Genomic DNA, 12,315 nt, shown 5'->3' on the forward strand with positions numbered 1-12,315 from the left:
CCTGTGCCCTAGTCCCCCTCATGCATGTATGATTATCCTTATAAGTCTAATCACCAACAGCAAAATCTACTTCATATACTGCTTTGCCTCCTCATTTCTATTTTCTTGCTCTCTAAAATACTAGTATTCTGTATGCATGGAAGGTTCGTCCTCAATATTATTCAGACAAATTTGCATGAATAATATTATTAGTTAGCTAGCTGTTTACCAGTTGTATAGCTACCGCCACTACCTTCCGTACTCAACAGGATTCTTCATGGTCCTCTTCCTCTTCAAGATCTCAGATCTCTAATTTAACTTACAGTACGTACAACTGTTTATATATAGGTGCTGCTACCTTATTCCTCTTACAACATCCACCCACAAACGTACCCTTCAACGTACATCAACATTCTCTTTCCAAGCTCAATATATAACTAGATCAAGTTCGAACATGGCTGGCCCGAACTTTGAAGCTCTGAGAAATTTGCACAACTCTGCCAATGATCTTCTCCACTCTCCTATCATTCAACAAGCTCTGGTTCGCAACAGTCAAGAAAAATGGGTTCATGAGGTTTCAGAAGCATCTCTTAGACTGTTGGATGTGTGCAGCATTTCGAAAGATGTTCTTCTTCTTGTGAAAGAGCATCTGCAGGACCTGCAGTTCACTTTACGCAGAGTGAACAGCTCAAGTGAAGAAGATATTGGGAGCAAAATGACGGCCTACAATTTCTATAGGAACAAGTTGAAGAAGGAGACCCTCAAGTGCTTGAGTTCTTTGAAAGGCCGCAGCCGTCCGATGAAGAAGAATGCCTCCATCGTTAGCTTGGAGCTTTGCCCTATAGACCAGAACCTTACGCTTGTTGTGGATGTGCTAAGACAAGTTAGGGTCACCACAGTTTCAATTGTGGAGACTTTGCTGTCCCTCATTTCCATACCCTGGCTGGATGGGAAATCAACTAGTAGAAGTAGCACTGCTTCTTTCAGATTCATGTCCAAGTTAATGTGTGGGAGGAGCCAAAAAGTACATGATCTATGCGATGCAACAGCGCTTCAGAGTGCAAATGCAAGGTTGGATGCTGTGGAGATTGCCATTGAAGATCTTCAAGTTGAGTTGGAGTGCATGTTCAGGCGCTTGATCGACACCAGAGTTGCACTTCTAAACATCCTTACCAACTAGTTCATTAGCTAGTTAATTGTAGGCTTGTAGCCAATGATTCTTTGATTCTTTGATCCATCAATTGGAATGTTACTAATTCTTTTACTTCTTTTGGTGAACGATTCTTAGATTTTTAACAATAAACTGCTTTTTCCCAATTCATTATTGTAATTCTACTGATCTTACAATTCCAATGGATAAGAAAGAAGCACCACACGAATAGTGAATCTATGGATGGCATTGCGAATACTCAATTGGGTTGCAGAGAATGAACCATTATTAGAGCAAGAGCAAACGCAAATCCCACTTTCATTCTTTCAACATCCCCATCTGTTTACAGCATACAATATGATTAATAACATTTTGAAACAAAGTTTGATGTACTGGACATAAGCTGCCCATCACACTCTTTTTTCACAATCACTTTATTAAAGAGAAATCAACAAAGATGCTTCGAAAACATTTGCAGCAGTCTCTCAACAATAAATCCCTTGATGATTTCCACTCTTGGTTCTTCAACAAGAGATCTGCAACCAATACAAAAGAGCTCGATCATTCAGTATTCTTTCATTTAACATGACATTTTCATTAATGTATCAGAAGTCTGAAACGAAAGCTAACAATCAACCAAGATCAGTCACTCATCAGCCAACCCATGGACTTCAATTAGGCCACTTTTTCAAGAGCGGGTAAGAACTAATCAGATCACCACAAGCATTAACCATACTAATCCTAAATTATGACCAACCCATACAAATCATCAGGATCCTTGCGTCTGAAGTTTCTTTCATGAAGGCATAGGGCTAGTCGATACTTCTAAGTACAAAAGTATAGACTCAATGCATAACAGTATGAAAACATAACCCAAATGTGAGTCACATCAGTACGAAAATAAGAGCTCCTACGTTTAACTTTCACATCAAGAAAACAAAAAAATGTAATGCGCAATTTCTACTGGAAGCTGAGGCATATAATGAAAAATTGTACCTAATGATGGTCGTCATGCCCATGACCATGATCATCATGGCCCTCCCAGGGGTGTCTCCAACCCTAAAAGACACAATATGATAGTGAGTCCATGTATGTATAGTACATAACACTGACAAGTGAAACTGAGAAACTGTCTTACCAGCACTACGGGACCATCTTGCTTGGCTCTGTAAAGTACCCAGAACCTGAGACATCAAAGTTTAAACAAAACCCATAAGCTGCATAGAATTGCAATGTTATGCCCAATGAAGAAGATAAAAAAGAGAAGAGGAGGGAAAGACAGAATCGCAATTCACTATCTATCTCCATTGCTGCAATAGAGATAACTACAATTCAAAACACGATAATAAAAGGTAGGACTACTGACTTTGAGGAAGCTGTGAACTTATCTATTGCAGAGAATTTGTAAGAACGGAACAAGATTAATACTCATAGAACACATCTTTCAGTTTTTTAGGTTACAGACTTCCAGGTATTTGTTGCATAAGCTTTACAATGTACAGAAACAGTTCTTGTTACCCTAGTTCTCTATGCTCCTAATCAACTCAACTCAGGCATTAGACTAATCACCAACCGATTGCAGCGACAATACGAAATCCCATTGCACAACATGAACCAGTAAAACCTATACAATCCAGCTCCAAAGCCGCTAAATTGAACATCCAGAATCCCCAAATTCAATCTAAACCAATTTCCCAACATCCTATTTTCTTCCAAGCTAAACTCTCATGTCCGTGTTCCAATTATAACAGATACCAGCCCAAATATTCACATCAAAGCACGCAGATCCGACATGACAAAGTACATTGAATTGAACGAAATTAATCAATAACAATTCAACGAATTTGAGCAAAAGTGGAATAATGGGTAATCTATAACTAGGGAAATGCAAGAGTAAGATGTAATAACAAGTGGGTTAATATCAGAAGAAAGAATGAGAGAATCGAATGAAGGTGAGAGTGAGCGGCTGAGGGTTTACCACATGACGGCGCACAAGCCTTTACCGGTGACGGTGTGCCACCTCTTTGGCTGATGAACGGTGACGCCCTTGTACGTTATGCCATGTCCATGTCCTCCTCCCATCTTCTTCGCTCTCTGTGAACAAAGGCCCTCGACTCAGATTTCAGAGATGCTCGTGTTGTTGGAGACCTGATTAGTTACTCTGTGGCCTATGTTTTCAACGCCGCAGTGAATCACACCCCAGACGCCCAATATACTTGTGCTGGGCATTTTCTGCCATCTCGGTTCAGGCCCGCTTTAAATTCATTTGTTGGGCTTCTTTCAGAATTTTTTTTGACAATTTATGTTGACGCATGATATAAGAAAAGAAAAAACCTTACTGCCAACTTGCCAAGAATTCAAGTTAGATTCCAAATGGTGATTGATGCGGTGAATGGCTGGATTGATCCATTTTGGAGACCGATCGAAGTAGTGCGCGACATTATAGAGTTACCTGCTACTGCTAGCATTAACTCATTAAGTATGTTTTTCATGTAGCTAATTTTGTAGCTGATGTCATTTATGTCCAGGTGCGAAGCCAAATTTTACTTGGTAGTGGGCAAGCTCAACCAAGATTTTGAGATTAAATATTTTAGTGTCTGCCTCACAATAATAAAAGAAGCTTAAGTTGACTTGGTTTGATGTTTGTACTAACAGCAACCACCTGGGTTTGATTCTTAGTCTCAGCAGTCTTTGTTTTCTTTTTTTTTACTTCTTTACTTTCTGAATTTCTTCTAAAATGCATTTTTTTACCAGGCTCAAAATTTAACAATAGGCCTCATAGCATTCTTTGGTAAGATTTTAGATCTATTTTGGTATTTGTTATGATTGAATTGTTATCTTAACCTCTATTTTATCATATAAATAGTTCCAACAAAAAAAAAACTAACGATTGCTTAAATGGTAGTTTTGGATGAGATTTTATTATTGCCTCTCAATAAATAAATTGTATATCTAGCTAATATATTTTAGTTAAATTTTCTTATTGTTTCGATCAACCAAAAAAATAAAAATATTGAGCCCACCTGAGTGTTAAATCTTGTATCCGTCACTGTTCATGTCATTACTAACTTCTTATCATATGAGATAAAAGTATGATATTTTTGTGGCAGTGGATTGTGGTGTATATTCGTAGTAGCTAGAGATCTAAAGTTGACAGACTTGTGTAGCAATTTGGCTCTGATGATTGCAACTAAAATGTATGAGCAATAAATTTAGTTGTTCATCAGATGATTAAGACATATATACTATGCATATCATTTTTTGCATAGCATGTTCTAATAGCCCTTAGCTAGGGAAGACCAAGAATTGGGATAAACCGATCAAATAAAACGAAGAACAAAAAGAATGTTTCCAAAGCTTCAATAAATCCGGTAAAACATTGGAATTTGAAAGTCTTGTTATTTTTGACTGGAAGTGAAAACTCGTGCCGGTGGTCGGCACTCCGATGATGATCGAAGCACGGATTCCACGTTTGACAAACTCTCAAGTCGAAAGCATGAAACTCATTTGACCCTACACCCCAATAATTCAAATTCCATGATAGATATATAGCCAGCACACGCACTTGGACCAGCAGCCAACAAAAAGCCAAAAGTATCAGACCACCCCACTTTGATTCTCAGAAGCCGCCACTCCACCCGTGATCAATGGCGCCACCTCCGTCTCCTCCCGCCGTCGATCCCAGAAGCGGCTTCTGCAAATCCAACTCCACCTTCTACAGCAAGCGCAAACCAGTCCCTCTCCCACCCAACGACTCTCTCGACGTCACCACATTCATTTCCTCTCAGGCCCACCGCGGCCACATCGCCTTCATCGACGCCGCCACGGGCCGCCACCTCACCTACTCCCAGCTCTGGCGCGCCGTCGACTCCGTCGCCTCCTCTCTCTCCGACATGGGCATCAAAAAAGGCCACGTCATCCTCATCTTATCCCCCAACTCCATCTCCTTCCCCGTCGTCTGCCTCGCCACCATGTCCCTCGGCGCCATCATAACCACCACCAACCCACTCAACACCACTCGAGAGATCACCAAACAAATCGCCGATTCCAAACCCGTCCTCGCCTTCACAACTCGCGAGCTCCTCCCCAAGCTCGCCGGGTTCGCTTCCAACAACATAGTCCTGATGGACAGCGCTGATCAGCAAACCAAGAATAAGAGCAGTAGTAACAAGAAAGTGCTGACACTCGCGTCAATGATGAACCGGCCGCCCACGTCAGGCCGGTTCAGGGAGACAGTGAGCCAAAACGACACGGCGACTCTTCTTTACTCTTCGGGAACGACAGGAGCCAGCAAAGGGGTGGTGTCGTCTCACCGGAATCTGATCGCGACGGTCCGGACCGTGTTAGGGAGATTCTTCTCGCAAGCTGAAGAGGAACAGCAGCAGACGTTTCTGTGTACTGTTCCGATGTTCCACATCTACGGCCTCGCCACGTTCGCCACCGGGTTCCTGACGTCAGGATCCACTATTGTCATCCTTTCGAAATTCGATATGCACGACATGCTCTCGGCCATTGGGAGGTACAGAGTTACGTATCTGCCCCTGGTGCCGCCGATTCTGGTGGCGCTGGTGAACGGCGCGGCCGAGATAAAGGCCAAGTACGACCTGAGCTCGCTGCGCTCGGCTCTGTCCGGTGGGGCCCCCTTGAGCAAGGAAGTGATTGAAGGGTTTTTGGAGAAGTTTCCTAGCGTCAGCATTAGTCAAGGGTACGGTTTGACCGAGACAACGGGGGTGGGAGCTTCGACGGACACGTTGGAGGAGAGCCGGAGGTACGGCACGGCGGGGATGCTGTCGCCGAGCATGGAGGCCAAGATTGTGGACCCCGACAGCGGCGAGGCTTTAACTGTGAACAAGACCGGTGAGCTTTGGCTCAAGGGTCCCACCATCATGAAAGGTATAGTGCATCCACTGTTAACGTTGACGGGTTTCTTAAGCTTACTTGGCTCATTCTGTCGTTTTTTGATTGGCAACAGATTAAGACTTTATTTTTTATTTTTTTGGTCTGCTAAAAAATGTAAACTAGATCCTAAACAAACTAATCTCATCCTTATATGCACGTTAGTCTTAACTAAATGTTGGAATCTACTTGTCTGCGTGATTGGGATTGCCATAAGATAATCTTTAAGGTTTGTTTATATGTGTTTGACTCGAAAGTTTAGGAAAAAAGAAAGATATTTTACGCCTCATCTACGATGGGTTCGATTGCTATACACATTTGTATGACATACATCAAGCCGTGAGCCGTCCAATCGATTGCTTTTTAAAAAATTCAAGACGATCGGACGGCTCACGGCTTGATATATGTTATACACATGTACAGTAGAAAAATCCATTTATGATTAGAAAATTCCGACTTTGTTGCTAATTAGTTTTGGTAAAAATATGATGTACAAACAGGATACTTCTGCAACGATGATGCCACTGCATCCACGCTTGATTCCGAAGGGTGGTTAAGGACCGGCGATCTTTGTTATATTGATGATGATGGATTCATCTTTGTGGTTGATAGGTTGAAGGAGCTTATTAAGTACAAGGCATTTCAGGTGAGTCGAAAATATAATATGCACCATGCATGGCACGCAGAGTTGAATATGGTTTACTTATAATTTATCTTTATAAACATGTGTTTAATTAGTACACTCTAGAATAAACAAATTTACGATTTCAATTTTAAAAAAAATATGTATAGGTGCCCCCAGCGGAATTGGAGGCTTTGTTACTCACTCATCCCCAAATTGCTGATGCTGCTGTCATACCGTAAGCTTTCCTATATCCAGCTAGCTAATGATGTATACGATCACATTTCAATTTCAGTACTCATTTCCTCATCAGATGAACTGATTTTATGGTTGTATTTTCGATCAGATTCCCTGATGAAAAGGTAGGGCAGTTTCCGATGGCGTACGTGGTAAGAAAAGCCGGTAGCAATCTATCGGAGACTGCTGTCATGGACTTCATAGCGAAGCAGGTTGGTGTTTGTTTACAGATGACTGCCAAGTGCTTGTTGCTACAGACATCCTTAAAACAGAGCAAGCCGGACAACATTTTTCGTTACAATAATGATCGAAGAATTAAACTAATGAATTCTGTGATACGTACTCAATCTCTTAGCTTGTTTGTTACTAATTGGCGTTATACCAATGACATTATGCAGGTGGCTCCGTACAAGAGGATTAGGAAAGTTGCGTTTATAGCTTCCGTACCGAAGAATCCATCTGGCAAGATTCTCAGGAAGGATCTTATTCAGCTTGCAACTAAATCTCCTTCTAAACTATGAAGAAGTCAAGGGAAACACCCAGCTGGTAGCTAAGCTAAGCTAGAGTTGTTCTTCACAGCCAATTTCAGTTTTTCATAAGGGCATTCTCATTCTGTGGACAATACTAGTTTAGGTCATCATTCGGAACCCAACCAAGTACGTACCCACCCGCAGGCCTTGCTTGCCCTCTTCTAGTAGTATGATTTTACTATATATGATAGCTTTGTATATGTTTGCCTGGTCATAATATAATTCCTCAATTTATTACTAGTGATTTGGATGTTTAATTCTTAAATCTCAAACGGCAATGTGTTGCAGTGATGCTCATGAATCATTGCAGCAGGGACTCAGTGTTGGACTAGGCATACTAATGGCCTGCACTAATACGAAGCCCAATAACGTACGTATAGAGCAAGACGTGTGTAAACTAGGCCCAAAATTGCATAAGACCTGTGTGTGTACACTAGGCCCAAATTTGATTTAGCCTTTTCAACTTGAAAATATGGCATGATCTATTACGACTTGCCTTTTCTGTTGTCCACAAAAGTTTGCAGATTGCCATCCAATTAATATATATACCAGCCAGATCTAGATAGGAATTTTGCAAAAGGATCGTTAACTATAATAGCAAATGCAAATATAGCTCGTTTGTTAGACATATTGACATGGTTCGCTGCTCAATTACAATCCGTTGAGTTCCATCATGTGTGACACGAAACAAACTTCCTTCTTGTTGATGCATTAGCAAACCTAGGACACTCATCTACTGTCAATAGCTGGACATCAACCAACTTTATTTGATTTCGATTTTTACGGTTCTAGTCGTTGTAGAGGGTTTTCTTTGTAATCGTTTCATTTTATGTATCGAAAAATATGCTTTCGTGCAAAATTTGTATCTATATATATGCTTATATGTGTTCTCCTGAACATATATAATTAATGTATGTATACATTTACATAAATCATCTATATATACTTGATGACTTGATCGAAGTAGTGATAAACCACGACTCCAGCTGCTCCACCGGCCAGTTTACCATTGTATGAATGAAATCAATTTGCATTTATATATGTAGGATTAAGCCATGAAATAGATATAGTTTACCACTCCAATTTGCATTTATCATGATAAGGTGGCATAAACAAGTTTTTTCTTGACACAATAATATGACCTCCTAGAAGGCATACATATGATCGAACGCGTTTGTTTGACAATTAATCTTGCCGTTGAATTTCTAGAGTTCTCAGACAATGACTTGAGATGGACTGCGTGTGTGGTATGCATTATTGCAGTAATATATATTTCTGTAGAAATAAATATAACAGACAAATGGCCTCTGATTTCAAATCCCACAACCGCGGAATGACTTCATATAACTAATCAGTGATCTCGATCGTTTTTTCAAACTTTCTGGAAGAATTGATCCAGCTCTCGGGCTCTCCATCCATGTACGTGGCCAAGAGCGGTGTTGAATTTTTGTTTCTTTTTCTCATTTACGGGACTACCAAATAAGAGCAAAATAGAATTCTTGTTACGAATAATATTGCTAGCTAGATAATAATCTAGCATTCTCGATCTGAAAGTATTGTTCGGTTGCATGTTCCGATAGTTTTGAAATTAATTTGATTTACGCATGCATGGATTATTATTTAGGGGGAACAAAAAGAGATCCACCAAATATGAGCTTTCTGCTTGGAAAACTGAAGAATGTTCCAAACTAACATATAAACCAGAAGAACTTAATCGACTGAACCCGGTCCAAGATTTTAACAAAAGCAAGGAGCTAGCAATTCCGTTTTGGGATAGGTGGTAACGGGAAATCCAATTATTAAAAACTAATTCATGAATAATTAACAGTCCTGCAGCCTTAGAATATACTCCTTGGTCCAAGTCATGCAGAAAACACCTTCACCACTACATAACACACAAGAAAATGATATTAAATCGATCTGATATGGATGTTCTTCTTCTAGTTCTTCCTTTTTTTCTTAATTAACTATTTATGATTGCTGAAGAAAATAAACTCGTTTGAAGGACAAGACTGGAAACTACCATATGAGGAAGTGATTCCACAAGTGCCGCCGGTCAACAAACGCTGTTTACCTACCCAGAAGTATTAATGTCAGCACCCATCACCTGCTAACTGATTATGTTTTCCAATATATGAATGACTTAGGTGCTCTATATATATGTTGGTGTCTGTTATTAACGACTCAATCATTAACCTTATTTGGTGAAGCTTGCATTGCTAGCTAGCAAGCTAGCACTGAATCAGTTAAGGTCCAAAAATGGCAGAGAGTAACCAAAGAGAGCTGGACATTCATGATGATGAGTTCATAGAGGTAGATGACTTTTCTGCAATTCCAGTGAGCACTGCATCGCCTCCAGAAATAGATTCTGCGGCGCCGCAGGATCATGGCGCATCAGCGCCTTCGATGCAAACAGATCAATCTAATCCTAGCGGAATGAGTTCACCGTCTTTGTCGGAGAAGCCGCTTCTGAATCTCTCTATAGTGCCTGTAAATATAAGAGTAACCCCGAGGTCTTACACTCCCAATTTCTTCACGCCATTGGGTAGCCCTATCAGAAGGGCTATCCAACTTACCAAGTTCGACCCTCAGGATGCTTGGCTCCCCATCACCGAGTCAAGGAACGGCAATGCCTATTATGCTGCCTTCCATTCTCTTTGCTCCGGTATCGGAATTCCGGCCCTTGTGCTTCCCGTCTCCTTCACCGTTCTTGGATGGTACTGAAACCTGACTACTATTTTTTTTATATTCGTATTAGATTAATTAATGAATATAACACTGTAATATTCATGAGTTATTTTCTCTATATTATTACGTGATTTGTCAGTTCACCTATAAAATTTAAGAACCTCTTGCTCTCATGTAATTCTATTAGGTTTTGAGTTCTTAGTCTCATAATTTTGTTAATTGGTATAAGCGTCGATCTAATTAATTAGTTGATTAATTTGCATGCAGGACATGGGGGATCATAAGCTTGACGGTGGCGTTCATATGGCAGCTCTACACTCTCTGGCTTTTAGTCAAGCTTCACGAATCCAAGGAAACTGGGATGCGTTACAGTAGATACCTCCAGCTCTTCAGCTCCACTTTCGGAGACAAAATGAAGAACATCTTCGCCGTCTTCCCCATCTACTACCTCTCCGGCGGCACATGCTGTGCCCTCATCATAGTTGGTGGCTCCAGCATGAAGCTCTTCTATGAGATCTTGTGTGGCCACGAGTGCACTTCCAAGCCCCTCACTACGGTGGAGTGGTACTTGGTGTTTACGTGCGCCGCGGTGGTTCTGTCTCAGCTCCCCAACCTGAACTCCATTGCCGGAGTCTCGCTGATCGGCGCGATCACCGCCATTGGTTACTGCACCATCATGTGGCTCGTTGCCGTCACGGAGGGCAGGCTCGACGGCGTTTCTTATGACCCTAAAAAGGAAAACTCCAATACTGCTATGATCTTCAGCATTCTCAACTCTCTTGGGATTATTGCTTTTGCTTTCAAGGGTCACAATCTTACACTAGAAATTCAGGTAATTATTTATAATCAAATAACATGATTAAGAGTTAAAAGAATTGATCCAGTTTGTTACTAAACAAGATGTTTGGTTAATTTATACAGGCAACTATGCCTTCAAGTGACAAAAAGCCATCTCATGTGCCAATGTGGAGAGGGGTAAAGATTGCATATTTCATCATCGCATTGTGCTTATTTCCTCTAGCAATTGGTGGATATTGGGCTTACGGACACTTGGTATGTAACAAACTGCATGGTACATTATGTATTTATATGCTTGTTCTAGCTAGGAATCTACCTTAAAATTGAGGTTATAGGAGAAGTTGAAATTTTTTCATATACCAATTTCATTGTTCATGTTTTGATAGATACCACCAAATGGGGGGATGCTTACTGCAATCTATCAATACCACGGGCGCGACACTTCGAAATTCATTCTTGCACTGACCAGCTTATTCGTCGTTGTGAATGCTGTAAGCTCATTCCAAATCTTTGGGATGCCCATGTTTGATGATATGGAGTCCAAGTACATCACTCGCTTTAACAAACCGTGCCCGTGGTGGCTCCGATCGATTTCTCGGGCCATGTTCGGATTCGGCTGCTTCTTCATAGCCGTCGCAATCCCCTTCTTGGGTAGCTTTGCCGGTCTCATTGGAGGGATTGCCATCCCGATCACCTTTGCTTATCCTTGTTTCTTGTGGTTGAAGATTAAGAAGCCCGAAAAGTTCAGCTTCATGTGGTTGCTAAATTGGACTCTGGGACTTCTCGGCACCGCTCTCAGTGTCATACTAATTGCTGCCGGCATTTATGTTGTCATCGACACCGGAATTCAAGTCAGCTTCTTCAAGCCTCAATAATCTACTCTATGATCAGTACTACATCAAGATTCAGTTCATTAATTCATTAGGATTCCCTTGCATCCCATATTCCTGTTGTTTCATGGTGATGATAGATACATGCTATATTTTGTGATACATAATAAATCTTAATATATATCAGTACTTTGGTGTTGTACAGTGGATTGCAATTTTGTTATATGCAATGAATTAGATAATGGTATTGCAAATTAATATAGGAAATTAATTTGGTATTGAGCTAGCTAGCTAGATAGCCACACCGAAAATTGGTTTACTTTTTATTTTTCTGGTCAATATATACTACATGTCATGCTTAAGTTAGTCATCACCAAACAGGGTTTTGTCGGCTTTCTTTTGAGTCTTTGGCTGCTAATTGTAAAGAGAGACATAATAGAGCACAGATTACCTTTAGCTCCGTTTTGATATCAATATTCAAGCAGGATATGATATAGTTTTGATGGATTTAGAAAGCTTCAAAGTATCTTTCACAAAAGCAACCATACAGAACCGTGATCCAACTATGACTTTCCACGAAACTAT

General features: G+C 40.7%; 5 protein-coding genes across 5 annotated transcripts in view; 3 read left to right on the forward strand and 2 right to left on the reverse strand.

Moving 5' to 3' along the window:
* The window catches only part of LOC101312889 (group 2 truncated hemoglobin YjbI-like), a 771,661-nt gene that overhangs the window by 746,031 nt on the left and 13,315 nt on the right, over nucleotides 1-12,315 (reverse strand). The window lies entirely within an intron of this gene.
* On the forward strand, nucleotides 434-1,159 carry LOC101300220. The gene has a single exon (XM_004292870.1). It carries the CDS (start codon nucleotides 434-436, stop codon nucleotides 1,157-1,159), a length of 726 nt encoding a protein of 241 aa, XP_004292918.1.
* On the reverse strand, nucleotides 1,431-3,356 carry LOC101290720 (NADH dehydrogenase [ubiquinone] 1 beta subcomplex subunit 2-like). Its single transcript, XM_004291260.1, has 4 exons — nucleotides 3,108-3,356; nucleotides 2,268-2,313; nucleotides 2,126-2,188; nucleotides 1,431-1,665 (listed from the first exon to the last, which is right to left on the reverse strand). Exons 1-3 carry the CDS (start codon nucleotides 3,209-3,211, stop codon nucleotides 2,126-2,128), a joined length of 213 nt encoding a protein of 70 aa, XP_004291308.1. The 5' UTR covers nucleotides 3,212-3,356; the 3' UTR covers nucleotides 1,431-1,665.
* Nucleotides 4,777-6,889, forward strand: LOC101300509 (4-coumarate--CoA ligase-like 5-like). Its single transcript, XM_004292871.1, has 3 exons — nucleotides 4,777-6,022; nucleotides 6,526-6,671; nucleotides 6,818-6,889. Exons 1-3 carry the CDS (start codon nucleotides 4,777-4,779, stop codon nucleotides 6,887-6,889), a joined length of 1,464 nt encoding a protein of 487 aa, XP_004292919.1.
* Nucleotides 9,535-11,988, forward strand: LOC101297981 (lysine histidine transporter-like 8-like). Its single transcript, XM_004291200.1, has 4 exons — nucleotides 9,535-10,131; nucleotides 10,370-10,934; nucleotides 11,024-11,155; nucleotides 11,287-11,988. The coding sequence occupies exons 1-4, from the start codon at nucleotides 9,674-9,676 to the stop codon at nucleotides 11,773-11,775; spliced, it is 1,644 nt and encodes a 547-aa protein (XP_004291248.1). The 5' UTR covers nucleotides 9,535-9,673; the 3' UTR covers nucleotides 11,776-11,988.

This window comes from Fragaria vesca, linkage group LG2 (assembly GCF_000184155.1).
Source record: "Fragaria vesca subsp. vesca linkage group LG2, FraVesHawaii_1.0, whole genome shotgun sequence".
NCBI classification, from domain to species: Eukaryota; Viridiplantae; Streptophyta; class Magnoliopsida; order Rosales; family Rosaceae; genus Fragaria; species Fragaria vesca.

What these genes read in the sequence shown, in the direction of transcription:
- LOC101300220 (XM_004292870.1), top strand. Translation starts at nt 434, where the DNA reads ATGGCTGGCCCGAACTTTGAAGCTCTGAGAAATTTGCACAACTCTGCC.
- LOC101290720 (XM_004291260.1), bottom strand. Translation starts at nt 3,211, where the DNA reads ATGGGAGGAGGACATGGACATGGCATAACGTACAAGGGCGTCACCGTT. An exon ending in GGCTTGTGCGCCGTCATGTG is followed by an intron (nt 2,314 to 3,107) that starts GTAAACCCTCAG and finishes TTGATGTCTCAG; the next exon opens with GTTCTGGGTACTTTACAGAG. An exon ending in AAGATGGTCCCGTAGTGCTG is followed by an intron (nt 2,189 to 2,267) that starts GTAAGACAGTTT and finishes TGTGTCTTTTAG; the next exon opens with GGTTGGAGACACCCCTGGGA.
- LOC101300509 (XM_004292871.1), top strand. Translation starts at nt 4,777, where the DNA reads ATGGCGCCACCTCCGTCTCCTCCCGCCGTCGATCCCAGAAGCGGCTTC. An exon ending in GGGTCCCACCATCATGAAAG is followed by an intron (nt 6,023 to 6,525) that starts GTATAGTGCATC and finishes ATGTACAAACAG; the next exon opens with GATACTTCTGCAACGATGAT. An exon ending in TTAAGTACAAGGCATTTCAG is followed by an intron (nt 6,672 to 6,817) that starts GTGAGTCGAAAA and finishes AAATATGTATAG; the next exon opens with GTGCCCCCAGCGGAATTGGA.
- LOC101297981 (XM_004291200.1), top strand. Translation starts at nt 9,674, where the DNA reads ATGGCAGAGAGTAACCAAAGAGAGCTGGACATTCATGATGATGAGTTC. An exon ending in TCCTTCACCGTTCTTGGATG is followed by an intron (nt 10,132 to 10,369) that starts GTACTGAAACCT and finishes ATTTGCATGCAG; the next exon opens with GACATGGGGGATCATAAGCT. An exon ending in ATTGGGCTTACGGACACTTG is followed by an intron (nt 11,156 to 11,286) that starts GTATGTAACAAA and finishes ATGTTTTGATAG; the next exon opens with ATACCACCAAATGGGGGGAT.